The sequence below is a fragment of the Syngnathus scovelli genome, chromosome 3, assembly GCF_024217435.2.
Source record: "Syngnathus scovelli strain Florida chromosome 3, RoL_Ssco_1.2, whole genome shotgun sequence".
Taxonomy (NCBI): domain Eukaryota; kingdom Metazoa; phylum Chordata; class Actinopteri; order Syngnathiformes; family Syngnathidae; genus Syngnathus; species Syngnathus scovelli.
This window is the reverse complement of record NC_090849.1, coordinates 16095620-16123619: the sequence shown is the minus strand read 5'-3', so window position 1 is coordinate 16123619 and position 28000 is coordinate 16095620. Positions and strand designations below refer to the sequence as shown.

Here is a 28000-nt window from a genome sequence, read left to right as displayed (position 1 = left end):
TTTGCTTCATGGTTTTATTTGGAGCACAAAATATAATTACACCTTGCGATATACAAATCACTTTTACACCATGTTTGTACCGTTTTAAAGAAAGATGGGTTCAAAACATAATATTAAAATTGCTAATATTTTTTAAATAAATAAAATTAACCAAACTCTCAAAAGAAATTTATAAAAAAGTCCTCAACTCTGTGTGTTCTTTGTTTTCACATCCTGAGAATGTCATTTGTGTTAGGGTTTAATATCAATGTATGTTGTACCCACAATGTACCGAAGACTTTTATTGTGCTTTCATCTACTGTACTGCATAGTAACTAACATGTGCTCTGCAGAAACATGTCGAATGAAGCTGAAAATTTTAATGTTATTCAAATTTGCAACGTAGGATGACAAAATTACAGCGCCGTATTGGTTCAACAAAGCATGCATAAGGCTAACTAACATTTTTTCCTTTATACAAGGACAATAAGCGTCTTTTATGACCTGACTCGTAATGCATAATATTAATCGTAGTTATGCAAAGAGCTTGCAAACTGCGGATATGTCATACGTACCAAATTTGTGATGAAATCCACATGTAGAAAAAAATAAAAATTGAAACGCATGGTTTTTCAATTAACTTAATCAACAGTTGGAAAAAGAATCACTTTTATAAGACATGTTTATATTATTCCCTAAACTAGCTATAATAAGTTAAATTGCTTGTACTTAAATAAATCAATATATGAATTCCTTTAGCAATAACCCTTGAGACAAACAATTCTCACTTGTAAAATCTTAGAGATCAGAACAAAAAATAAAGGGTCTATTTTTTTTCTGGAATGTAAATTGTCTTCAAAAAATCTACTACAAAAACATGTCGCTAACTCACAGACAGTGTACACACATGCTGTTTAAAGTGTCCATACACAGACGAATAGCACCCTGCTTATCAGAGCTGTCCATCATTGAAAAATGTTCAGTGCTCGTGTATACATCTCTGGCAAAAGTTCGGGCAGGCGATGGAAGAATGCTGAATGTGGCATATATGCCAGAATAAAGCGCAGAGCTTTTGAAGCTTGTGATTGAATTAGGACCCGGTGGTTTTCTTCATGTCACAGTGTGGTATGGTCCTCTGGTTTGCAAAGAATCATTGCCTATCTGCACTAGGGTTGAAATAATTTCCTATACAACTGGAAAAGATGTTGTGTCTTTGGATAGTTTCTAACGTTTGCCCTTTTCGTCGACCTGCGTAAAAGACGACTAAGGAACGGCAGGATGGGCTCAGCTAGCAAAGTTAGGCATGGTTGCTATTGATCAAATTTCCATCCTCCCTGCCCTCTTAGTGCCAAAAGAGGGGCTAAGTGAAGCAGTGGTCTGGGGTAGATTTGCTACATCGGGGGAACAACCAGGCCCGTCATCGCTGGAGAGAAAAAAATATGCAAAATCTATGATTCTAATTTTGCATTCATGTACTGCACATCCAGCAACTTTCTGTATCTGGTTCAGTCAAAGCTCGTCGTGGTTAGAGGAAGGGGTTAGACTGCATTCGTAAGTTCGGAGAGCGGGGTCAGATAGTGAGTCGGATGGCTACCTCTGAAGCTGTTCCCCCCTGAGGCGGGGCAGGCCGGGGAGGGGGAACCCTGGGGCCTGAGCACGGGAGCAAAAGCACTCTTCTGTTTAGCAGCGGAAGGGAAAGAGGAGAAAGGCAACAGAGATGACGACGAGCTGGAGCTTCCGGGTATGGTCGGGCTGGAGGGCATTACTGTGGACGAGAGCCTGCCGTCAGTCTTATGTCGTGACATCACAATACCAGGTTTGGCCAGGCACAACTGTCTTACTGTAGGGGGATCCCGTGGGGGAAGCGCTGCTGAAGCCAGGTGAGCCAGGAACCCCGAGACTGGTCATAGGAACGGTTCCATAGCCTCCCGTCATACCACCGCCGCCTCCGTAGCCTGACTGCTGAGGTGTGGACGCTGAGGAGTAACCTCTTGGTGATAAGCTGCTTGAGTTGCGAATATAACCTGTAGAAAAGAAACATTGCATAAGGTAAAGATGGACTCAAATTACACGCCGTTCCGCTCACCTTGGCTGCTCTGCCCTGGCTCCCCGATGCTGACACCTAATTGGGAAGGGTAGGAACCCAAACCCATGACGCTGCCATGGGCTGGTGAGCTGGGAAGTGCTTGCAGCTGACTGTGAGGACGGGGAACACTGTAGAGGGCCTCCGCAATGTCCGCTGCCCTTTTTAGTAACATGTCCTACAGGAGATGAACACCATAACAAGTACTGTCATGTCACAGCTTTTTGTACTACCAATAAAGCAAGTTATGTAAAACCTCTGAAACATAGTTAGTGACGATCAGATTATCTCAAATGCAAACAATGTGTGAAGGATATTTTCTATATTTGCAGTGTCATTTCCCGTGGTAATTGGCCCAAACTTTTTCCTTTTTACCTGATTACTGTGTGGATTCCCATACAGAGCCTCCACAAGATCTGCTGCCCTCTTAAGCAGAATTTCCTGCAAATAGTTTATGTTAACGTTTTAGATTATCTCCAAGAAAATAAGACAATTCAGTTCACAGCTGAAATGTGTTTTTTGTTTAGCATCACCATACATTTGTGAATCTCTCACCTTAGCCATTTTTTCTGGGTCACCAGGATGTCGTGGAATTACTTTCTGAAGCCTCTGGAAACCGTAGTCTATTGTCGGCTCATTCAGGGCTAAAATAGACGGACGGGTATGTGGTATCTTAAACATTTGTCACATATTCTAACAGCTAACATTAACACCAGCACCACCTCTAATTGGCAAAACCCCCAATCTGTTGCATAATCACCTGTGTAGATGAAGCGTCCAGGGGCTCCCTTGCAGAATTGTTTCGATTTATAAGACAGTGTGACCTCCACCACCCCTGGGATGTGACGAGGCGGAGTCTGGACACGGATAGCGTGCGGCGTGATTAGCTGGGGGAGAATCACAAATTTATGGCAGAAGAAAAGGAAGGAGAGGAATAAATGTAAAACCCATGTGTATGTAAAATGTCAGCCACAGTAAGTTCATTGTTACCTCACTCCAAACTAACATGCTTCCAAACACCACCTGCAGCCCATCAAAGAAGTTCTCCCCAATGACAATGACCATGGCCCCGCCTGTAGTCCAGCCCTCACTGGGACTGATGGCTTTGATACAAGGGGTGGCTGTAAAGAAAGACAAAATATAACTTACAGAAAAATGAAGCTTCATATATGTCTCATGAAGCAGTTGTTATATTTTTGATTCTGAAATGGCACTCTCAAGTATTGTAACAGTGCTTTGAATAATCTCAGTGGCATAAGTAACTAATCAATTTCCTACATAATTAGGAATGACAGTTGAGTACCTTAGGTATATGCAATTACAATGGCCGTTTCTGGACACAAATGCAAATGCAGATGTTAATGTCACACAGTATTTTCTCACCATACTCCATGGTATTCTCCGCGGACTCGCCTGGCTCCAGTCGGCGAGCCCGACGACCGTGTTTAGAGTTGTTGTGGACGAACATGTTGTCAGACACTGCGAGGACGTGGCCGTCCACGCTCACAGTGCTGGACAGGACCACCTGACACAGAGGAAATGGAGCATGAGAGTTTCTGTGCATGACTTGGACAGCATGCTGGGAGTTACAATCTCTGGTTTCAAGCAGCAAATACTTCAAGTGAAACAATTTGTCTCGGCATAGAGGTGATGCTGTATGATTTCTCAGTCTGCAATGTGACATGAGTGGGAACCTGATAAAATATCTGCATCCATGCACCTCTCTACTCCATATGGCCTCTTCTAACTTTGTGATTCATATAGCATGCAGTCGGCTCATCACGGCTGCGTGATCCTTCAATGACAGCAAACATATGGAGCAAATCTCCCACTTTTGCTGGCTGTTAAATCAGGGCATGATATATTGTGACCCTAATTTGATCTGGACACACCATGTGTGGGTTCTAGCACACATCTGCCGTGCAAGAATGACACGGACATAATTGAGGAGAGGGCACTTGTGGTCTGTCCGAGTGATAATTAGTTTCAGAATGTGTTTATTTAAATAAATAAATAAATAAATAAATAAATAAATAAATAAATAAATAATGAGTGGGGCTGGGTTTAGGTATTTTTTTTGTAGCCAACACTCATTTAGAGCTGAGATGATTATTATTATTATTTAAATCAAACCACGGTTTGAAAATAAACACGTGGTAATAAATTTGCACGTGAAAAAGCAATGAAAAGAAAAGGAGAGAAAAAAACACACGCTTAAGGTGGTAGAAAGGGAGGGTAGCTCTAAGAAAAATAACTGTAAATTATCGATCAAGCAGCTGACTTGTGTCCGGCACTGAGCACCTTTTAACCCAGAGATGAGAGTCTTTGCGGGCTCATAACTTCTCAGCATGTGTCACATCCCAGGAGTTAAAGCAAACAGTGAGGAACACGTAAGACGGAAAAGGGGACAGGGTTAGCCGGGAGAAACAAAATGCCAGACAGGGGCCGCTGGTGCTGAAGGATGGCAATGGAAGTGAGGCAGGAGTGTCCCCGGTGACCACTTCCTGGGTCACGGAGTGTGACCTCGTCCATCTGGAGCCAATCACTCAATTCTTGACAACTTCCTGAAACACCTCAACCTATTTCCTGCATCCCAGCAGCCTTTCTTAAACATATAAATACTTTCTTTTGTCTGGAGGAGTCATCCTTATTGATTTCACCATCCCTCTTGATCTTTTGCAAATACTTGATTGTGATTCATGTTTTGACAAACACCTCCAAGGTTCGACGGAATGAAAAAATAATCATTAAAGTTGTTCACATCTGTGTTGTTTCGAATTGCAATGAGTTCTGCACGTACTCAATTCTGCATCTCATCATAAGCCCTCATCCTTCAAGCATGCATTTGTTTTTCATCCGCTGGTACCTGGAATCTCCTCATGTCCCTGGGGTTTCCTGCCGTCTTCAGACAGTTCTGGTTGCATTTCAAGAAAAACTTCAAGAAGAACCTGCAGAGGTAAATAAAAGGACACGTATTTGCACAACTACAGCAAGTAAGAAATAACATGAAAAAGATCATGTGTATGATTACTTTGCTCACAAACAACACTCCAACAGTCAAATGAGACGTTCATTATTTTCAGGGGCGGCCGCCGTGGGTGCAGTTTTACGTGGGTGTTGATGCAGATCGGGCTGATTGCAGCTCTGACATCAATCTCAGCAGTTAAGTTTATAGACTGTTAAGTCAATGCCATTAAAGTCGAAATCATACGATGAGAAAAGTAGAGTCCGGTGAAAAGCTCTGTTGTATTTCAAAGTCAACTACAGACGGTGATGTATGCCTGCAGACCCAAGGGAGCGCCGAATCCCACAATGCCACATTTGAAAACGCCACATGGGAATGAAGTGGAATACGAAGTACAGAGAAAGAGGAAGGTTGTGATGGAGACCGAGGCAGTGGCATGGACATGAATTTTGTTGGCAGGTACATGTGTTTCATTATGTATGTGAGTTTATTTGGAGTGGGAAAAGCTGCATGGAGGCATCGGGACGGCTGCCGATAGCCTCTCCTCCACCAAAGAAAACCCGAGAAAAAGATAGGATAAATAGGGGAGAGCGAGACTACGCAGAGACTCCAAATCCCAGGTGTACGCAGTTCGGCAACATAGCCCGCTGCCATGGCAACGCAGCTCTGCCGCAATCCCAAAGTCCCCACGCTGAGAGGCGAAGACAGCGATGCGAAAGAGAAGCTAACAACATGACCACATCCTGTAGCACTCAAACACAGAAAAAAAATGAGATGCTTTGCAAGGTGAGATGCAGAAAAATTAAGTGAAGGGGTGGGGGGTGGACCACGCTGGGTAAAAAAACACATTAGTCTTGCAGTAATATTCAATTAGTCACATGATGCGAGCCAAAGCAAACAAAAATGATTTGAAAGAGCAATTGGCAAATAAAACATCCTTAACAAGTCCATGCCTTCCACGGAACAACTTGCCGATGAAAAACAGCCATTAATGCTCCCAATAAAACTAACAACAATGCAGTAGAGTTTTTTTCCCCCACCCACACTGCGCGCTGTGCAAATATAAATCATCTTCAGGGAAAGTGGAGGGGGAACTTGACTTTAGGTCCGGAGGTTCGAACACGCCCATCAAATTCTAATCTTTCCTTCTTTTTGTCATCTTTTAAAAATCATTTTCCAATCACTCTCTCCAACTTCCTCCCTTGTGAGAATGACCCGGTTTGCATATCTCCAACTGTAATTGTGTATGCAATGTATCATTTCGGCTCTTACATCAGAGAACAATCAATATTGTTGTTAGCAGGGAGTGATAATATTTATGCTTAAGAGTAAACATTTTTTAATCTGACTTTGGGATGGGCTAAGTGCTACGTTCACATCTGTGAGTCAGCAGCCTGATCTTTTTCTTCGGGATGAACGATCCAGTCACTCCGGTTAATATCTGCCTTTGGGAAATTGTGATGTCAATGGGAGTATTGGGGGCCATGATCAAATGGAAAAAAGTTGTTAAGTTCAATAGACTAGCAACTGCCACTCATGTCTTCTGCCAGTCCAGTCACTCATGGAACCATCGCCTACACCCTCTGGCTTTGCACACTTTATGAGGGCCCTTGACCTTGTTTGTTGACTTCTTCTCATCATTCATTGTTTGTATGACACCAGATGCCTCACACACAAACACATATTCACATGCGTGCATGCACACTCTAATTCATTGACACCCCCACCTTTGTCCCCCCACCCCACCCCAACCCAACCCTTTCCAAAAATCCCATTGAGTCAACTTTTCACCCCCCTCAGTTCGGACGCACACAGCTGCAAATGCTGAAATTAAAGCGAGACATTGACGCATATATTAGCATGTATTAGCTGCTTTCCCCTGCCCACTTAACATGCAAATCTCCCAGCCCCGTCGCCTCGCACCTTCTGCCACACATTCATTTGCTGAATTATAATTAGACTAATCTTGCATAATTAATAAGAAGTCGAGGACCCTCTGTTTTTTTTTATACCCCCTCATCTATTGTGGTTGCAAAAGTTTAATATTGCCGTTGTTTGTTTTTGTTTTGGTAATGTAACACACCCACACACCTCCGCATCCTCAAAGCAGAGATGAAGAGGAGAACATACAAAGAAGTGGAAGTGATCTTCATGCCATGGGGGGGATTTCAGAGAAGGGCGATTTTCAAAAAGAATTGTGTTTATGTTTATTATGTGTTTTAACACGTTAAATATTCTAGTACATATAGAGGGCCTACTGTTTGCATAGCCTTCTGCGAGAGAATGTAAAGATCTGTATTATGACACAGAATAGGGTGAAAAAAGGTGAAAGTGAAGCCAATGGAGAAAATGACCAATTAACTAGGAAATCAAAAAATGAATCCAAGCTCTAACTTCTTTATTATCTTCTCTGCACAGACAAACCAGTGGACCCAAAGCGAAGACAAAAGTCTTAAACCGAGGGATCACGTTCCGCACTGGAACCACGGGGAGTCTGTTTTTTTCATTTCTGTCTTCACTTCTACATCTCTGTTAACCCCTTTTGTTTGCATCTGTTTCAGTTCCCAAGACTAAACACGGGCCTCGCAGCATGCAGCCACTATGTCCAAACGGTGACAACTCGCTCAACTTAAATGACAACAATCACCCCAAGGAAACATACAAGTACGTTTCTGATTCCTCTTTTCTCTGGGGCTCTGTTGTACATTTCTGTCCATTGGCGCATCTGTTGCACATAATGGCAGACTATTAAGCTTTACACATGGGCTTAATAACGAAGGGTACACCTAAGCATCACAAAACCTCCAACAAAATTTTCATGGGCATTCATCAACACTAATGACTGTTGACATAACTGCCGTTTCACCCAGGCATAAAAGACCTTGCCCTCTCTGTTCATTGTAAATGAATGCTTACCAGTTGCAGCAACTGCTGAGGCATGAGATGTAAAAGAGTTATAGAAGCCTTACTTTATTCTACTCCTTACTGGGGTCTTGACTCCGAGGCTTGAGATCCCCGCTTATGTTAACATGGCCCAAAGAAAAAATAACAGCACTGTGCAGCAGTGAACAAAAGTGAGAATAAAATAGTGAAGCACTATATTTGTGTTGGTTAGCCAGCCACTTCATGCTGCATAGAGGAAAATGTGAACTGTTAAAAATAATCAGCTGGGGCCTCACTTTAAATAAAAATAATATTAATATTGATGATTCTACAGGCCACAAGAAGATTTGTTGCAGAGATTTTGTGGTGGAAAATGCAATGAAGATTATCCGTCCGTTTGTCAGCTAATACACTTCCTGGTTCATGGAGGGTCGATTGAATTTAATTTGATTGTGACTAAAAGAGCAAGAATAAAATTAAAATAAATAAATAAATGAAAACTAAAAATATCTAATTAAAAAAATAAATAAAATACAAGAGCGCTAAAAACTGAGGAAGAGAGATGGAAATTTACTGATGTCCTGTATCCAAGGCTATCACTCATTCAATAAACACACACACACACAAATGCACATACACACAAACCTACACACCACACAGAAAAAAAAAAAACACTGTCCTGACATGGTGGGGGGAAAATTAAGAAACCAGATGTGGAGCTTTAAACCATACTGACATGCTGAGGGCCTTCCTCTGCCACATTCACACACTGGGAGCACTAAGTCATACAGCAGGCCTACAAATATGCACGTATGCATCATGCCTGTGTCACACATGAGCAAAGGCCGCGTAGACCTCATACATGTGTGGGTTCGCTCCAAAAATATACAAGATCAAGCTTGGCTTCCAAGAAATAAATCTCCACACTATTTATGATACATTAATGTCAATTACACATAAGCAAAACCACAAAACAAATGTTGTGGATATGGGACCCAAATTGTGTCCAGTGACTTTGGGTGAGAATTATGATAAAGCCATGTTGACTTAGGATATGTTTCACCTCAAGACAAAGTCTACAGATGGCTCGTCATGCATCAGTGTGTGTATATGCATCCAATTAGTACATGTGCCCAGGCCGAAGACTGGCCAAGGGGGAGGGTTGGAGATGTTTTGTTTTCTTCTGTGGGGAGAGCTATGTTTGGGGGGGCGGAGGTGGATCGGTAATAAATACCCCTGGACCTGGGTCCCCTGGCAGACTGGAAGCTAGACTGGTCACCGGGGTTAACACCCGGGGCATGTGACCTTTGACACTGCTAATGGGGCACAGAAACCCCTCAATGAACTGATACACCCACTGTGGCATACCACCACAAGACCTTTCACACCAGCCTTCCAGTCCCCCCCCCCCCCCCCCCCCCCGACACACACACAAACGCACACACGTATCCCCTCTTAAAACATACAGCCATATCATAGGCATCAGCTTCTCACAGTCAAACTGACTCTTTGTTTTTTTTCTCTTTGCTCATTTCAGATGAGTTAATGTTTGCAACTGCTTACATTTCAACAGCATCCTGAGTGGATGACATTGGACTATTCAGGAGCGTTACCTTGAACACATTACTAAAGACTCTTGTACCTATGAGAAATTGTGAGCCTCCAGTTATCCAAATTTTCTTTTGAGTTACCAAATCTGGTTCCTTTAACTCCAAGTATATACATAGTGCTTTTTTTTTGTCTTCTTGGTACTTATTAATTGAACATTCCATCAATTTTGACTTTGGCTCTCCCTCCACCTGAACCATAATGCCTGATAAAACATTAGTGTTGGGAATTTTGGTGGTTTTGTTTTAAAAATCAAAGGTCAGAGAGCTAAACGACTTTGGAATTCTTTAAGCTCCAGATTGACTGCGTCCCTCCAAATTCACCCCTGGAATTGTCCGACCCACCTCTAAACTTGAGAACTGTGACAAAAGCCAACATTTCAAGCACTCGCCCTGATTTATAGTGCTTGGAGGTGTTGTAAAACTTTCATGTGTAGAAGAGAGGAAAGGAAGGCTGCAAGAAGGGAGCAAAAGTAAACAAGAGGTACTCGGGTGTTTCATCTTGTTACTTCATGGTCTTACTTGCTGTAAATGTGCTTTTAATTTCACTTGAATTGAATGTGAACTCTCCCAGGCTTAACCAAAAGAGTGCCACCACATGGGACAGCGGTCAACTCGCCAAATAGATGGATATGAAAAGATATTCAGAGTCTGCAGAACATGAATTCACAACCAGGACAGGGAATAGAAATCCCATCAGTGGCCTGACCTCTCCCAGAATGTTTGCTTCCTCCTGAGGGACAAGCATTCAAAATATACTCTCATAACTGTCAAACAGTGACATGCAGCCTCCTTTACAGCTGAACAGATTTGAACATGCCTAAAGGTCATGTGCAATACGCTAACACTAATCCAGCTTTTTCATTATCAATCAACTGCTTATCACTTTCACTGCTACCATGTGTAAATCAAAGCGTGACCCAAACATTTCTCTGAGAGGAAGCGCGGATCTTGGATGGATGCCTCCAAATGAGAGGAGAGAGAAGAGGAGAAGCGACAGAAGAAGAGATGTCTTCTTAATTAGCCAGTAATGATAAGATCTGACAAACAACATCTGTTTCCTGAAAGCCAGAGAAGGGGGTGGCAGAGAGAGAGGGGGGGGGGGGCTCGAATGGCAAACCTGTGAAGTCTCCACAACAGGGACCTGCTTGTAAGAAAGTAAAGGGGGAGACGTGTGAGGGAGGGAATGCCGTGTAGCGTGACACAATAGAGGAGTGAAGGATGAGGAGGAAGACAGACAGGGGAGAGAAATCTGACAGGGTTGAAAGCGTCTAAAAAGCCAGGATGACTTTGACAGACAGAGGAGAGGAAAAGAGATCAAAATGAGAGGAAAGATGGGGAGGAAGATAGACGCTCTGCGAGGAGGTGTGCTGGATAATGGTCCTGTGGGGAGCTGGAGGAGCGTGTGAAGAGACGCGAATGGAATCGCTCTGAGGTCCAGGGTGTAGTAATTTACAGTCTGTGGCTAATACGCAGCAAATGTGTGGAGTCCACGACCATGAGAGGTACAGAGGAACCCAGCGCTGGTCAGGCCTGCTGGGTGTTGTTGGGGGGGCATAGTAACTTTTGGGGCTCACAGCATGCCTGCTGGGAGCCTGTCAGCAGTCACATGCCCCCCCCTGCCCTCAGCGCTGACAGATTCATCAGGGCTGCTAGCAACACAAGCACACACCCAAAACTTTGTTGTGACATTGAAATAGTTAAATCCCGACTCGTATTTTGCTTCTCCTCCTTGAAGAGGACTACGCAACATCTGCTACGTGAATGATGAAAACACAAGACTATTAGAGCACACGGGTCATCTTTTTTGGCTTATCTATTGCATTGTTGTCTGTCCAAAAAATGACTGCATGAAAAGAGAAATACATCACTCCATCAAAGTCACGTTAGACTGTTTGTTGTTTGAAATACACACTTAAGTACACGCATTAAAACAAAAACTAATTGACTTTAAGTCAGGGGTGTCAAACATTTTTTTCACGGGCCGCATTGCAGTCGTAGCTTCTTTCGGAGGGCCATTATGACTGTCAACCTAAATAAATGTATGAGCACCTCATATTATATACAGTAAAAGCTACAAAACAAACTGACAAATAATTCATTTTCAAATCAGATGAGTAAAAACTGGTCAAATATTTAAAAAATATATATATTATTAAAAGAGAAGACAATTTGCAATTCTAGTAATGACACGAATTTGATGCACAATTTGTCTTCACGGGCCACATAAAATGATGTGGCAGCCTGTATCTGGCCCCCGGGCCTTGAGTTTGACACGAGTGCTTTAAGTAATGCTTCCTCACACAATAGCAACCGAACTGAAGTCAGGGGTTTTGTTTGTCATTTGCTCTTAAGAATAATTTATTTCACATTTTATTTTGTTGATTAAACACACAATTTAGATGTTAAAAACAAAATTAAAACAGCAAATGTTTTTCCATTTTAACTAACAATAGAATTGTGTGGCACCAGTCAATAAAGAAAATTCCTTTTAGGGTTTTTTTTCTGTAATTTTTTTTTGGGGAGTGCACAAAGAACAATATCCCTTGTGGCATTAGCCGACAAGAAACCTGAGGATAAAACTGTTTTAGGTTTATTAAAGTGTAAATATTAGCATTCCTGGATGTTTTCTTTAAAAATGAGAAATCCAACTCCTGAGAGACTTAGTCTGTCCAGATTGCAGCTAAACAGACAAACAAACAAAATTGGGAGGCTTGCCGGGTCTGTGCAGCACCAGGGGGCATTGTGAAGTCATTAGTGAAATTTAAAACCTTTACACAGGAGGATGACCAGGCTCCATCACACACACACACACACCCACACACACACCAACAACATTTGTGTCCAACTAAAGAAAACAGCTCTTGTTCTTAAAGACCACGGCTAACTGGCCTATGACTTGGCAAAACACACACACACACGGGGAACACACAAAGTGCCTGATTATGCTACACATATGACATGACTGATTTGGAAAATTAATTGTGATGCTGAGAACTTTCCCCTGGAAACCAAACCCAAAGAAGGGAAAGTCACATAAGACCGCTCACTTACTTGCAATCTGAAGTGCCCTCTAAATCATGCTAATCTGTCGTGCTATGATCCTCTTTGCCCCCCCAGTTAATCTCCAAACTGCTCAAGCAAAGGTGAACCCTATTAGGATTCAGATAAATGCTGCTCCACACAATTCATGGAATATTTACACAACAGCAGTGTTGGAAAGTGCTCCTCCAATGCTCCTTAAAAATATATTTTAATTACATCTTACCAGCTTCTGTTCTTTATGTGAGAATTAATTTTTCAAGCAACTTTTTTACTTTTGCTCACTACATTTGAAAATAAAAATTCTGTACTTTCTATTCCTTACTTTGTCAAAATAGTCTTGTTACTTTTGCCAACCTCAGCAGATAGCAACACGGAAAAAAAAAGAAACAGCAGCAACACAAAGGAACGTGACCCAGTGGTAACACAGATTTTTTTTTTGGGGGGGGGGGGGTAGTAAAGTTAAGGTAACCCTAACCCTAAGTATGGGAACTCTAAGTTAATAAGGAGTTAAATTATTTTGATTTCTTTGCAAATATGTCACAACAACAACCTTTGTTTTTACGGTTTTATCATATCAGCCAAATTTACTCAACTGCTAGTGCAACAATCAGTCACATTATTTTTCGCTCTCAGGTTGAGTTTAACTCACAAATGCACACAAACTCAAATGAAAAGCTTGCTTTATCAAACCTCCCCTGTGAGTTTGCCTGCGCCCGACATAAAGGTCCGTAAACTTTTAGCAGTCTGACTCTGACCGAGGCTCTCAGACAGTACCTGTCAAAAAAAGTGATTTTGTGGACTATGCATGGTCTCTCCCTGTCTGTCTTTGTCTCCTTCTTCCCTTTGCATTGCCCCCAGGGAGGAGGCATCCCATGGTCCTGTGCCAGCTGCTCAGTGGTCCAGCCTGTGTGAGTGAGATGGTGTGCACTGGAGCCTCAGGGCCCAGTCGCCAGGCTGCATCCCCCACCCCGCACACCAACCCATGTCTGATGGACTTACTGACAGGGGGGGGGGGGGGGGGTGAAGAGAGTGTCCAGGGTTCGACCACCAGGGAGCCACCGTGACAGTGGACCGGAGGGACCAGTGGTCATGACTTTATATGTGCATAGAATTTTCTGCATTTGTGTGTTCTACTACCAACATTGTACGGCAAGTAAGAGAATGCTTCATAAGAAAGATATGACTACAAAGATTTATTTAGGCAGACTGAACAACAAGTTCCATCCATGCCAGATGCTGCGCACCATGTTTGGTGAGAATCAGCCCAGTAATATTTATAAGCAGACAAACACAGACACTAACGATGGTGAAAACAAGACCTCCATCGTGGAGGTGAAAATGCTTTTTCCATGAACTATTTTTAAACTCTCCAGTGAGTAATACAATGAATAGCCGAGATGCCAAATATACACCAGACATAAATTCAACAGAGTATCCATCTCATGATTGATTATGAGGCCATTACTTTTGTGTTCAAAAAAACATTTTTCAATTGGCTTACTGTGAGAAATGAAGCTCACTATTATTATTATTATTATTATTATTATTTTTATTATGCAGTTTTGGCCACTTCTGTGTTGGTGTTTGCTTGAGCCTATCCCAGCTGACGATAGTTACTAGTAACCCGCCAATTCCATAGTTATACATGATCTGTTCATTGACCATTAAAGTCTAGAAATTATCAAGAGGGCTTCACTGGTTTAATTTATAAATATTGCAGCAGATTTAGCAGCATACTTGCATGGCTGCTAAGGATGTTGGAATGGCTATAGGTTGCCTGCACGCTTGACTCAAGAGCAGATTCATCCAATTAAAATAATGTTTTGTATGGTGTTCATCCTCCAACGTTCCATTGTACTGTCTCTATAAATTGGAAGGTACCACAGTGATTTCTGTAGGAACAACTACAAGATGGCATAGTGACTAGAAGACAAGCAATCCCCTGCATTTCTCAACTCACCTCAACTCAACACAACTTTATTTGACAACGGCTGCAGCCATAACAAAGCACTGTGCACAACACATGAGATGAAATATTAAAAATAACACAAACCATCAACCAACAACATCTTGTAATGTCGTGATCACGTCACGTCACTCATATCTGCCTCACTTCCCACTGCATGCCTGATACAATGACTTTGAGTCACACATTCAGCTTTTGAGTGCTTCTACTATGGTGACCTCACAGGACATTGCGGTACATCAGTGTACATCTGGGAAATAGGAGGAATGTGACCTCTGACACAGTCCAAAATTGTTGCTGAATTTATTCTTTGGATGAAAGTTTAATGTTCTTTCCCAAAGAATGATTATATTTTTCCTTTGAGATCGATGCAAGCGTTCAGGAAGCTGTGTCCCCTACTGCGCCAAGCCCAGGGGTACGCCGTCATGACTGCTGAGAAAACAGTTGAGTTCTGAAGCAATGTTCCTAGTTTTTTTTTAATGGGTTTAAGCGGGCCGTGCTCAAGCAGGTGGAGCCACCACCATTGAAACAGATGGTCTCCGAGACACCGCAAGACATTTACATATAACAATAAGTGATTTCTGAATAGTTTTTTTGTCAAACTACCCAGACAGTGTTAATCCATTCAAAATTGCTGGCTGCAGATTTACTGCACTAACCAAAGAGATTTAAGTTTATATTGTGACCATATACCCAGGATTTAGAAAACAATATCAGTAATAAATATTCCACGTGGGTATTTTGTCAAAGAGATGATTTTCGTGGAAAGAGATTAGACTAGTTTAAAAAAAAAAAAAAACACATATTGTGGTTTGTGCACATAACTAGAACTCGAAGACAACAGATAGATCAATACAAGCCAAGATTAAGACTAATGGATTCCACTTGCTGTCCAGAATCTGAAGTCAAACCATGACACACATAATGACTGCTCAACGAGGGGAGTAAATATCTTAAAAAGCACAAGTTCTCTCTAAAAAAAAAAAAAGAAAAAGACCTACACAACATCAAATGTGGTGTACTGTTTTTCTCACTTGTAAAATGTGGACTTGAAAAATTGCTGATCCTTACAGGAGGTTTAGTGAGCTCATTTTGAGTCTGCGGGAGGATACAGCAATATTGACAGCATTGGAAAATTCCTATTGATTATTCTTCTTTTCTCGGAGTGCCGGCTTGTTAAAAAAGACCGCTCTTAGAAACACGATCAATTAGTGAGATAGTGCTGGCCATTGATCACCCGCCTACCCCCACACCACAAGACCGCTGCCTCGCGATGGATCCCCGCGCACACTCCTTATGACCAACTATTGATCTCCGCTTCTTAGCCCAATATAAAAGCACACACACACACACCCTCCCAATGAATGCTGACCTCTCCAATGCAAAACACACAGTCTATTCTTACTAATACTAATACTGACAGCTGCTTGTCTCCATTGTAAAGCCACCGCAGCACTCATAAACACAAAGGTCAGCTTGGGCTCACAACCAATATAAGTTCTAGCTCAGAGGTCATCGCGTCAATAATACCTCCATTTAAAAAAAATCTTGCCGGGTTAATTCCAAAGAGCCTCTAAGAAGACGATATAAAAATAGAATTGTGATATATATATTTTTTTTCATTAGTTTTCAACTGAAAGGTACAGCTTACAAATTTGCAAGGTTAAAATCGGGCCAAATTGTGACAAATAAAATTTTTCGCCTTCAACCTTTTTCACAGACTTCGAAAGGTTACGAGCCAAAAGTAACCGGCGCTCTTCAATCATGACTACAGCGCCGATTCCAGATACTTTGTTGTGGAATTCTTCTATGACTGCTAAATGTTGGTTCCATGCACACATACCTTTTGGAATTGTAGTCAAAAGTTCAGATTGTGTTTTATTGCGCTATAACAGGCGTACCTGAGAATTGCTGAGTCCCAGGAAGAAGATTTTCTTTAGCTGCAACTGGGACTTAGGTCAGACTGGAAGGGATTTTGAACACTTCCAAATAGCAATCACTTTTGGCCCAGATTATTCACGTTTGCTAGGTGAAGACAATGATGGATTTCACTCCAGATATCCGTCCAAAGAATATATTTTGAATGGTTAAAAGCGAGCCAAAGTGCAGGCCTGAATTCAACTGAAAATATCTGGGGGAATCGCAGTCAACCTGTGTAAAAAATCTCTCACAAACAGATTTGTAGGACTTTCAGAAGGAAGTATGGTCAAATATTGCTAAATATTTTAAATCAACATGCCTTACAAAAACAACACTACTGTTATTTAAGTAAACAGTGCCTTAACAGTGCTTCATTCATTTATTTGTGCACACTTGCACAAGCACTTTTCGTACATTTGTTATATTCTCCCATTTTAAGATCCCAAAGGGGATTTCTTTGTTTTCATTTGACAATTGATGTCATGTCAAATTTTAAAACGATTTCTGATAGTCTCATATTAGATACACATCAGGCATTTTAACGAGCATAGCTTCTGTTTCTATACCCACGTATGGTTTCTTACATAAGGAGCCTCAATCAAGCAGTCAATTAAGAAAGTAGCGCTACGAAGAATTATTTGTTTTTAGAAAACACAGTGAGAAGAGTTAGCAAAGATTTATGATGATGTGCCCCAAGGAGTCAATCTATATGTCTATCGATCACTTGTCGGACCAATCAGTGAGCAACACTGGCTATCAGTCAAAGATAAGTGCTGCTCTCCAAACAGAGACGTCACACTGGTCTTGGAAGCGCATAGAAGAGTTGGCTTGAGTTAAGATTAGACAGTTGTAAAACTATTAAACACAGCGGGCAGTGGCCTATTAAATCATCTTCTCCCTTGGACAACTCCGGAGTCATCTCTTTGTGCCCTCGTCTTCCCTCCACCCTCTATCCATCCTTTCACCCCTCCTCATGGATCAGCTGTGATCTCTTTCTCCTTTCACTCAACTCGGGATTAGGGAGAGAAGGGGGCGGGGGGGGGGGGGGGGGGGGGGGGGGGGGGGACGGCTGCAGCAGGGGAAGGGGGAGAGGGAAAACTGAAACAATATGGAAAGGAGATTAGAAAAGTGGGGGTTTGGGCCATTTGGGGAATTGCAAACTACCTTGGGCTTGGGTAGGTGTCCTAATGACACTGGCTAATTATGGTAGAATTAAACAGGCCAACGGAAAAGGTTTACTGAGATGATTAACAATGGGGAAAAAAAGAAAGTGAATTCGCTAATATGAGGTGAAGTGGTGTGAAAGAGCATGTTGGGGTGCAGGAGATCAGGAGATAAGAAGACGAGATGGGAGAAGGCAAAAACAAGGGAAAAAGAGGACGAAACGGGTGGAAAGCATCATGGGCGATGGTCGTGAGCGGGCCCCCGCGCACTGCATGTTAATTGGAGAACAGGTGTTGGGGCTGGGAGCAGGAGGCTGATTATTGGAACCACAGAAACAGACTATACGCCCCCCTCCTTCACACAAGAACACACACACACACACCCACACACACATGAATAATTTAAGATCCAAGCAGTGACTGGGGAAAAAGGTCAGACTAGGGGTCACCGAGACACATATACAATCGCACGTACATTCATATACATAAATAAACGTATGAGGTTCCAAAAACACTCTGAGCATACCTCTGTTTCTCGCCATGCAAACGCTGACAACATTCACACACCTTTTTTCAACACGCATGCATACAGTGAAATGAAAAATGAAAAATAAAGAAATGAAAAAACGCACATAATGGGAAATAAAATGGACCTCACCAAATTCTCTTGGCTTATCAGAAATTAACTAGCTCCTAATGGGCTACTCCCAGAGGAAAGGATTTTGCAGGGTAGTCAAGAGGGAGAGACCCCCACCAAGATGGGATGTTCCCCGTGCGATTAGAAAGGAGCAGAGGTCAACGATTCATCTCAAATCAGTCATAACATCCCGCAATGGAAATACTGTGTACATGATATGCTCTCTCCACAGCAGGCTGTGGAGATACTTAAATTGAGGTTTAAGGCATTTAAGGAGGAAGTGTATATGGGATGGGACATTGCGAGAATAATGTGCAAATGAGAAAAGCAGCTGCTCCCAGGCAATCTGGGAACACTGAAAAGACAACAGCCTAGTTTTTCCATGATATGAAAAATATCCTGAGCAGAACTCCTATGAGACAGACTGTCAACAGGCAGCCAGCTTGAACTGAGAAGGGGAAGAAAAGGGTCCTTGACATAAATGAAGTGAGTGTTTTCTTCACAATTGTTATGAAAGTGGGACTGAAGGCAAAACGGAAGGAGAGGAGGTGCGGCAGGAGGGATAGAGCCAATGAAGGTTGCATCGATGACATCACAACCAAAGTATTTCTGCTTATGACCATTCATCACTCTGCTGACAGATCCCGTGAAAACCCGAAATCGCTCGAATGTGAGGGCCTTCACACACTCTGATTACCGTGGTGGTTAAAGTGTGATAAGTGGCGGTCAGGGTGAACATTGACTACACGTGTGAGTCTGCAACGGAGATATGAAACATGCACATGCTTCACATATGAAGATTAATGTGTTTGACCGGGTAAGACAGTGTAGGGGGGACGCTCAGGTGCAACTGGTCCTAAGAAGGGTGAGAAGTGAAAAGACGTCCGTAATAATTCTACTCTCACAGCATTTTATTAGGTTCACCGGGCCAATCTAATAAAAGCCAATGCAAGTGCTGTATCAAATAGGATTAAAGTATGATTGACACTGTTAAGCATGGAAACATTTTCCCAACACCCGTGCCACATTTAACTTCGAGATACAGTGTTGCCTTGAGACGTGAGCTTCATTCTTTGCGTGACCATAATTGCAGGTCAAAACAATTTATATCAAATCATCTTTTCCTTTAAGAAAAAATGGAAATTTAAATGAATCCATTACAGACTTTCCCAAAAATAACCCTCCACAATATTGTACACACATGATGTAACTAGATGAATGTTCCGCTTTTTCTCATGTTCCCGCATTGACCAACAGTAGCAATATAAAACAGACTATATCTCTCTACGTGTATCGCTGCACCATTTGTATTCAGCACATTTATTCAAGGGTTAAAGTAGCATAACAGAATGATGATATTTAGAGCTTATTCCTTTGCTTTTATATTTAGTCAAATTTAACTGGAAGGGGCAATAGTGGAAATAAATTTTCAGAATCAATCAGTAATTGCCAAACTGCTGCTCATTGCGAAGTAAGATGAGGTAATTGCCACAAATATAGCGCTCACAAGTCAAAATTAAAACAAATAATAATCCAAATGACAGCTTGTATCTCAAGTGACTTGTATCTCAAGGCATTAGTAGAATTATGCTTTTCTCCAAAACTATACACAATTTTAAAGTCATAAGTTTGGGCTTTTCTACTCTTCTGATTTCATAGGATTGAAACGTAATAGGGGAAAAATTATATATTTACATAAATACAATGTATGATGGAGCTCAAGTTACACCAATGCAAATTAGCACCACAATGATAAACAGATTGTTGAATTGATACCTCACATGCTGTGTCAATCAATAGGCTTGAGGAGCAATTTCAATCTTTGTAATGACCTCTTGTGCTGGATCTATTTTTATAGTCACTATGCGATAGTCATCTTAAGTGACATGGCCAACGCTCTGTTCCAAGTAAACCTTCACGAATACATCAACATCTTCTACTACAGCCGTACACAGATCTTAAACCAGATGGTGTGTTACAGAGTGGAAATGCAACAGTGTGTCGTGAGTGGTCAAATTTGCACAAAAGCGCAATCTTTCTCAGTGTGCAACTAAGTATGAGTCCGTGCTTTGTGTACTGTATTGGAGCTCCTTACCTGTCAATGATGACTGGGTCAGAGGGCGTCTCATTTCGGTTACCACAACTCTTCTTCTCACAACAGCGGCTGAGTGGGCAATTAAAGGGACAGAAAAGACAACAAGAGGGAAAAGTCAGCCGGGAAAATAAGCAATTTAAACAGGAGGAGCCGTCATTTGTCCACAGGCCCAGACTCTGCAGTCCACCAACATCCAGCGGAACACAAAGGAGGCATGAAAGGGGAGGGGAGGAGGGGGTAAAAGAATAGAAGAGGAAGAAAAGGTACAACAACACACCCTACAAACAGTGAGAGACCATTCAAAAGTGAAAAGGCAGCCAGCCAATCTGTCACATTGATTCCGAAATCAAATTCAACCCCCATGCGCGCACACACACACCATTCGTCAGCAGTCCTGTCCGAGGAGCCTGCTGGTCACCCCCCCCTCACCCCCCAAAGCGAAGTCCCCTTCACTGCATAACAAAAGTGCCCCCACCCTTTACCATCTGCCACCCCTACACCTCGCCTCACCCCTCTCGTGTCCCAGCTTGGCCCTGCCCTGCCCCCCTCCGCCCCCCTGTCAGACGGCCTCACTCCCCAGCTGTGACGCTTGCCCTCTGCCTCTTCGGCTCTGTTATTAGCCAGCTGTGAGTCACATTCGGGCATCTGCTAGCTACACAATGGCAGAGCCCACTCCATCTCAGCCCCCCGTCCTATCCCTGCTGCTGCCCTCCAACTCTGGGTCACTGGCCCACTCATCTCTCCTCTTCCTCTTCCTGCACACACCCATGTTTATCCATTTACCTTCATAAAGCACATTGTTATTATATCATTATTATCCAAACCCTGTGATATGGAGCAAACGGGCTCTTCAAGCTGCCAGCTCTGTTATGATAGCTACATCTGCAAAATGTGTCACTCATCATATATTAACAAAGTTAAAACATGCTGTCTAGGCTCATTCCTGGTCTGTCAATTTGATGAAAGAATTGTAATAACAGTCCACTTAAGCGCTTGTGGTTATGTCAGCTGTCGGTGCACTGGGTGGCAACATTCTGCTTTATAGTTAGACTGTGTAACCAAATTTATGCCTCATTATATTATTAGATAGTGTGAAACAACATGAAACTAATTACTGGAAAACTCATTTTTGTGTTGAAAATGTTATTTTACATAGGTATAAAAAAATGCTTGCAATATATCTCCGTTTGCAGGACAGATGTGGATACTCATGGGATCCATATTCATATATATATTCATATTATATGCACAGGTGCATTTGGGCTGTCAAAATTGGCGCATCCTGATTTAGGTGTTGTTGACTGGGCGTTCCGGTCTTCAGAGTTTCCTTTTACCTGCTGGAACTAAGTATTGTAACACGATTTGGGTAAATTTTACGGAAATGTACGGTGGATTTGATCACATGATCGGAGTGAAAGGTGGTCACTTCACGTTAGTGAGCTGTGATCTCCCAGGCCAACTTCATATCATCCACCTGTGGAGGTTTGCTTGTTATGATGTTGCTTTGTGCGCTTTGACGTCCTGCATGTACATCAGCAAATCAGTTTCCTTTTCGGTTATCAAAAACTGTGCTCAAATCGCCCGCCGATTTCAAAGGGAATAAGAAGCTCCACTTTGATTAACAGCAAAACAAGTTGGCTGTGTTCACACCCACAACGGTGCAACACTCCTCTCTTTAACTGAGGCAAATTGCTGGTGCCTTTGAAAATACTAAAACCCAGCTCCTGTGCAAATTTAGACTGCGCCTTACACGAAAATAGAGCCCATGATTTACATTGTGCTATGCATAAGTAGATGTGGAGACCACCCACCTGCACATGACCTCATGCGTGAGCAGAACTCTGCACATCTCGGGATTCTTGTTTTGGCCCTCGTATGATATTGGCTGTGAGGAGGGAAAACAAGGAACAGAATATATCAGTTTTATGTCAAATCATTTTGCTTCATTCCCTTGAAAGCTGAATTTCATCAGGAAAAGAAGAGCCCACCTACCTGTTTTGTGACTGAGTCGATAAGTCGTGCATAAAGATCTTGCTCTGTACGGACCCCTGCACAAAAAGAGCAGATGTTTGTCTCTGATATCTTGGCATGGCAGACCTCTTTTACTAATACCTATGGATGTTGTTATCACAAAGTGTGACAATTATTTAGTCACCACAGAGGCAATTAACTTGCAGAACTCCTCACTCATCAGCCCCTTATTGCTTTGTAGATTTAATATATGAACAGGAAAACAATTTGTGAACCTTTTTAAAATTTAATTTGTATATTACACTTGGTTTTATATAGCCTAGATAAATAAATATACATTACAGTTGATCTCAAGCGTATAAAACCAATTAGGAAAACTGTTTCCGTTGGAAATTGGAAGGGGAATAAAACAGCTCCATAAACATGCTGATTTTACTCTGATAATAATTAAAGACTTAAGTTTACCAAAACAGTGATCTTGTCAGGAATAACTGGAGCAGGGTGGCCAAATGCAGCTTGGACCAGGGAGAGGGAGTTGGAATGGAGTCAGGTGGGGAACCGAAGACACATATGGGACAGAGACTCACGGCCAGCAAACAGACAGACTGACAGAGGTCCACTTGGACAAGGATAAAAATCTGACCGTGAGCCTCCAGACAAGACCGGGGGGGGGGAGACTGGACGAGCAGGACACAAGGCGCGTACATAGGAAGGGAGAAACACACGGGCAGGGCTTAAAAACAAAAGGTAACAAGAGGAAGCAGGTGACAGACATTACGATGATGGAGGGGTGTGGCTGAGGGAAGTTGCCGGCCGAGCGTGCTCTAGCACAGGCGTGACAGATATACATACATCAGTTCTTTAGTTCTTTCAACTGGAAATAGATTTATGATCTAAATATTATCCCCTATAGTCAACCCCCTAATAAAAGAAAATACACAACATTGAACTCCATCCAAGAAACATGAAGAAATACGATTGGCATGCACTTTATATTTTATCTCTGATGGTTTCTGAGGGGATTGGGAGTTATTTCTTGTTTGATGATTATTAGTTGTCTTCTGTTTGAGGACAGAATTTACAGCTGCGCTCTCACAATTTATCAACAGCGATGACATATTCCCAAAGCTTGTTGGAGACTTTATGTAACTACAGTATGTACACCAACAGGTAAAACAACAACATCCAGCTCGACCGGTCTTATTTAATCGGAGGCCAAAGTGAGTCTGCTCTGTTGCTTGACAGAAGATCTCAGTGGTGAAAAAAAAAAAATTCCCTCCATCTATTACAATGTCTTTGATATCGCAAGAGGAAGGCGATGAAGAGGAAGTGCTTTCGATGCGTGTGTGTGTGTGCGTGTGTGTGTGTGTGTATGCTGTACAAGGGGTTTGCCGGAGAACATGTCTTTTATCTTCTCTCCCATGGGTGCCACTGTGATGGTAGAGTAGGGACAGTGGTTGCTCATGGGAACCAAATGTCTCCATGTATCCCTAATGTGATGTGGGAAACAATCGGAGGTGTGGTTGGAGTTGTTTAATAAATTGCTGATCTCTGTGCTCTGGAGTGTCTGAGTTGGCAACATCTCGTAACTAGGCTTCCAAAAGTTAAGCAATTCTCTGTTTCACTTTTTCTACTTTCGAGGATGGTCTTTATTAATTTGTAAGTGAATGTGGTAACTATCTCATTTTAGCCTGTGCAATGTAGAAGTGTTATGAAACAGCATCGAGAAGGGTTATGATGTTGGTTGATGCGTGTCAAGATATGAATAATGCTCTTTTCACACAGTTGCTGCATCCACAGTATTGGACATAGCATTTGGCAATGAACATGGAGCTTTGGTTTGGCCTACTGCACTCACACTTTAACACCTAGTCGAAGACCGACGAGTCGAAACTCGTGAGGCTGCAAATCCACAACGATTATATTTTTACACAGATATTTTCATTCTGCATCGCTTTGTTAGACGGACATTTCGCTGCTCCACAAAGCGTGAAAGTCTGGCGGTGGCAGCAGACAGGCGAGTTATAAATCCTATGTAAATAGGGTGCCAGAAACAGGTGATTAGCGATTAGTTGACTTCAAGCCTCAAACGACACCGTGGAGTCGTAAAGTCGACTAATCGACTATCGCTTCAAGTCCTATGTGTGGTACATAAATGCAGAACGGCTACATTGACTTGTATGTGCAAAGGTTTCGATTTTCTGCTTCTTACCGTTGCTGTAGAGTAGTTGGAGCTTGTAGTGGGTGCCGTTGTTGGTCTTTTCTCCCGTCTGCTCCTTGGAAACACACGCACACACCCACACGACACAGAGCATGTAGTTAAGCACGTTAGGGACACGGTTGAACACAAAGCCAATCTCTCCAAATCCTGCAGTTTGACCTTCTCCGGGAGCGGCGTTGAGATCACAAGGCTCAGCATTGTGTGCGTTGTTGCCATAAGCTCAACGCTTAACCTTGGGTCACACCGCCGCATAGCAGAGGCTGAGCTATCATGTCTCATGCAAACTCCAAAAGCCTTGAGATTGGCTGCCGAAGAAGTTAGGAGTGCGACAAGTGTGTTTGACCATAGTACATGTAAGAATGAGCAGCGGTCAACCTTGACGGGAAAACTTCCTTTGCACTCTGCTTCTCCTCGCCTTCAGCCCGCACCTCCTCATATGCTCCCCCTCTCTTTCTTGTCTTCTACCTCTACTGGTCTTTCTAAGTGGTCTCAAAGGAATGCTCTCTGGTCCAATAACCCAGGAGGCATCTCAAAGATGAGAGCAAGGGGAGAAGAACAAGAAGGCTGGGGGAAGCAGAGCAACTGGGAAAAAGGGAAGAGGAAGCGGGCAAATTAAGATGCATGAAGTTGGAGAAGTGGGGAAGCTGGAATTTGTAATATCAGGAGATAGATTGATGACTGCCTTTGTAGGTTTTATCAATCTAAACAGGGGGCTGTTTACTTTAGTCGTGCCATCGTTCTACCTCTGCATAATTACAAAGCCAAAACAGATGCCAGGGTAACCATGCAGAAAATGAACCCACTGGCACACACTGACAGCTCTCAACCCTGGCGTTAACACACACACACACACGCACACACACCATCCCTGACATTCCCAGCAAACTTGACTTGACAAGATCTTGGGAGCTCACACACGACACAAGTGTCTGTCAACAGTGGACATGAGGCCGTAGTCCGTTTTGAGTTTTCTCAAATGCAATGTCCCACTTGGCCAACCTGAGGAATTCGCCCCTTGCCCTACAGTGCTGTTTTGAGACGAGGCTTTGATGATTAGTTCTCTGTGGATAACTTAACACGAGTGGGAATAATTTGCATTTTTTTTAAGTAGTGGTGGCCCCCGCCTTCTAATGAGGCAAGCTGCTAATTAGTCATTAGATATTCTTTTTCAATCCCACATCATCAGCTCACTGAGGCTATACAGAGCTTGTGTAAGCATGAAGCCGTCAGCTGTTCCATGCAAGCGCTGAAGATCAAGAGGAGCAACTGGTTTCTATTGATGAAATCTGCTACCGTATGTTCTTGTTGCCACTTGAGGAGAGTGATTGCCTTTCGTGGAGAACGGTGGGGAAATATACTTGGGGAGTAAAACTATAACACACCTTGTCGTGTTCCACAAAGTCCACAAAAGCCGTCCTCTCCACTTCCACTGGCTGCCCGTGTCGGTCGTAGAGCGCCAGCACAAAGTGGAAGAAGTTGGACTTGCGCAGATTGGAGGGAGGTTGCTTCTCAAAGTGAGCTCTGGACAGGGCCACTCCACTGGGGACAAACATGTAGGTGCACACTCTATTAGATGGACATCACAACTTTTTCTGGGCGGCATCATGTCACACTGTCGTGTTTAGATGAAGCCAAAGATGGGCTTCAGAATGAAGCCAAGGTTCCTTATATTGTGATTCTACAAATATCAACAACAATAAAACACAAGTTTAATAAAAGCTATAATTTCCATATAAAGTCGTTGTTAGTAATTTTAGTATTACAAGATCACATACGTATAATATATTATCATTATGAAGTATATAGCTCTCAACTTAAGACTCATTTACACATAATTAAATGCACATTTCTCCATATCAAAGTTTTAAAGGAACAACATTGAAGCGTTCCCATATTTGATTTTCGCAACTCAAGCTGAAATGGATTAAATAACAAATTAAATAATAACAACAAAGAAGGGGAAACACTTAACATTTGTATACATATCTTCACCTTGTATTAACATTCGATACATCTTTTTATAGATAATTGATGCGAATTGATAACATCGGCCAAATTAAGGGAATCAAAACCGCACACATTATAGGCAATTTTTGTGTATTCAAATTTCACCCAAACTGATTTTCTTTCCTGCAACATTTAAACAATAAAATTTATATTTTTTTTATACATAAACCAAAAACAAACACAGAGGAAATAAACCAAATACCAATTAAACCGTCAGTAGCATTTTTTTTAATAAAGTGCATTAAATCAACTCACTTTTAACTTTTCTTCAGGCCTCTTAGTTTTAATTTTGAGAGAAAATGTTGTTTATTCTATAAACTTTTCAAAGGGGAATACATAGAATTCGTATTTAAGCAAATTAAAAAATGAAACAACAGACAAATGAGAGGATTTTTTCCAAATTCAACATGTTGCTCTTTTATGTTAAGATTATTATTATTATTATTATTATTATTATTATTATTATTATTATTATTATTATTATTATTATTATTATTATTATTATTTCAATCCAACTGTGTGCCTCTACTAAAGAAGTTCCAAAACATTCTGTGGTCTGATGTTTCATTTTCCAATGTGTTGGTGAACTTGAGGTTCGTGTAACATACATTTATTATTATTATTATTGTTATTATTATTATAAATGAAACCGTTGCCTTATATGTGCTTATTGCCCTCTTGTCGATATTCTGACACTATATTGTGTTTTATTTTGAAGGCTTTTAGCTCATAACTTTGCGATAATATATGACTTATATTTCACGACAGGTTTGCGGCACTTTACTCAGTAATTCAGGCACTTAAGTTTTTCCATCTAAAGTCAGATGATGGAGCTACATTACCTTTGCGCAGCGACGTTGGCATCCACCACCCCGACATTACGCACCCAAGAGCGGACTGGATCCATCTCCTCTCCTATACTTCTTTCTTTTAATCCGCTCACTTCTCGCATCAAATGCTCCTGGATCCCGAACATTTAAGCCCTGTCCTGAGTGGTGAGGGTACTTTTTGAAACTCAACAAAAAGTCAGTCGGGGAGCCAGAGTAGGAGAAAAAACACACTCCAAAAGAAGCGCCGCGCTCCTCCAGTGCGCAGCAAGAGAGGGAGAAAAAATAGAGCTTTAGAGCTTAAGTTGCTGATGAAGTGTGATGTTTTGCAAGTGTGTCGTGATATGAATCCACTTGCACTTGCGTTTAAAGGTGCAAAGATGTAAATAAATAGATCCCGTCACAGTTTTCAGTCATGGTCCAAGTAGAGCGCGAGCAATCATCTGCTCCGTGCAACTAACTACCGCGGCACAATATTGTGTGCAAGTCTCGTTGGTTGTCAGTGCAAACGAGCAAACCGCATCCAAACAGTTGGTCCGAGGGCCAGGAGGCTTGCAGTGAGCCACTGTCGTGAAGCATGAATGAGGATGGAGCGTGGAGAAGGAGGGGCCTCGGTGCCATATGTTGCAAT

At 42.1% G+C, this 28000-nt stretch overlaps 1 protein-coding gene across 4 annotated transcripts; it reads right to left on the bottom strand.

Annotated features, from left to right (window-relative positions):
* On the bottom strand, nucleotides 1-27992 carry ebf2 (EBF transcription factor 2). 4 transcript variants are annotated; one of them, XM_049763729.2, is made up of 16 exons: nucleotides 27385-27992; nucleotides 25918-26074; nucleotides 24527-24590; nucleotides 22336-22391; nucleotides 22155-22228; nucleotides 20344-20412; nucleotides 4929-5010; nucleotides 3446-3587; nucleotides 3053-3183; nucleotides 2823-2949; nucleotides 2618-2706; nucleotides 2438-2503; nucleotides 2066-2240; nucleotides 1821-2003; nucleotides 1574-1744; nucleotides 1-1402 (listed from the first exon to the last, which is right to left on the bottom strand). In XM_049763729.2, exons 1-16 carry the CDS (start codon nucleotides 27516-27518, stop codon nucleotides 1371-1373), a joined length of 1752 nt encoding a protein of 583 aa, XP_049619686.1. In that variant the 5' UTR covers nucleotides 27519-27992; the 3' UTR covers nucleotides 1-1370. The 4 variants fall into 4 exon arrangements, with proteins under 4 accessions (XP_049619686.1, XP_049619687.1, XP_049619683.1 ...); XM_049763730.2 differs by having other exon boundaries at nucleotides 24527-24584; XM_049763726.2 differs by having other exon boundaries at nucleotides 1-1744; nucleotides 27385-27987.
* Between the last annotated feature and the right edge of the window lie 8 nt (nucleotides 27993-28000).

Excerpts from the sequence above, each read along its gene's own strand:
- ebf2 (XM_049763726.2), bottom strand. The coding sequence starts at position 27,518 with ATGTTCGGGATCCAGGAGCATTTGATGCGAGAAGTGAGCGGATTAAAA. Across the intron at positions 24,591-25,917 it reads ACTTTGTGGAACACGACAAG|GAGCAGACGGGAGAAAAGAC; the intron begins GTGTGTTATAGT and ends TGTGTTTCCAAG. Across the intron at positions 22,229-22,335 it reads TCGACTCAGTCACAAAACAG|CCAATATCATACGAGGGCCA; the intron begins GTAGGTGGGCTC and ends CCCTCCTCACAG.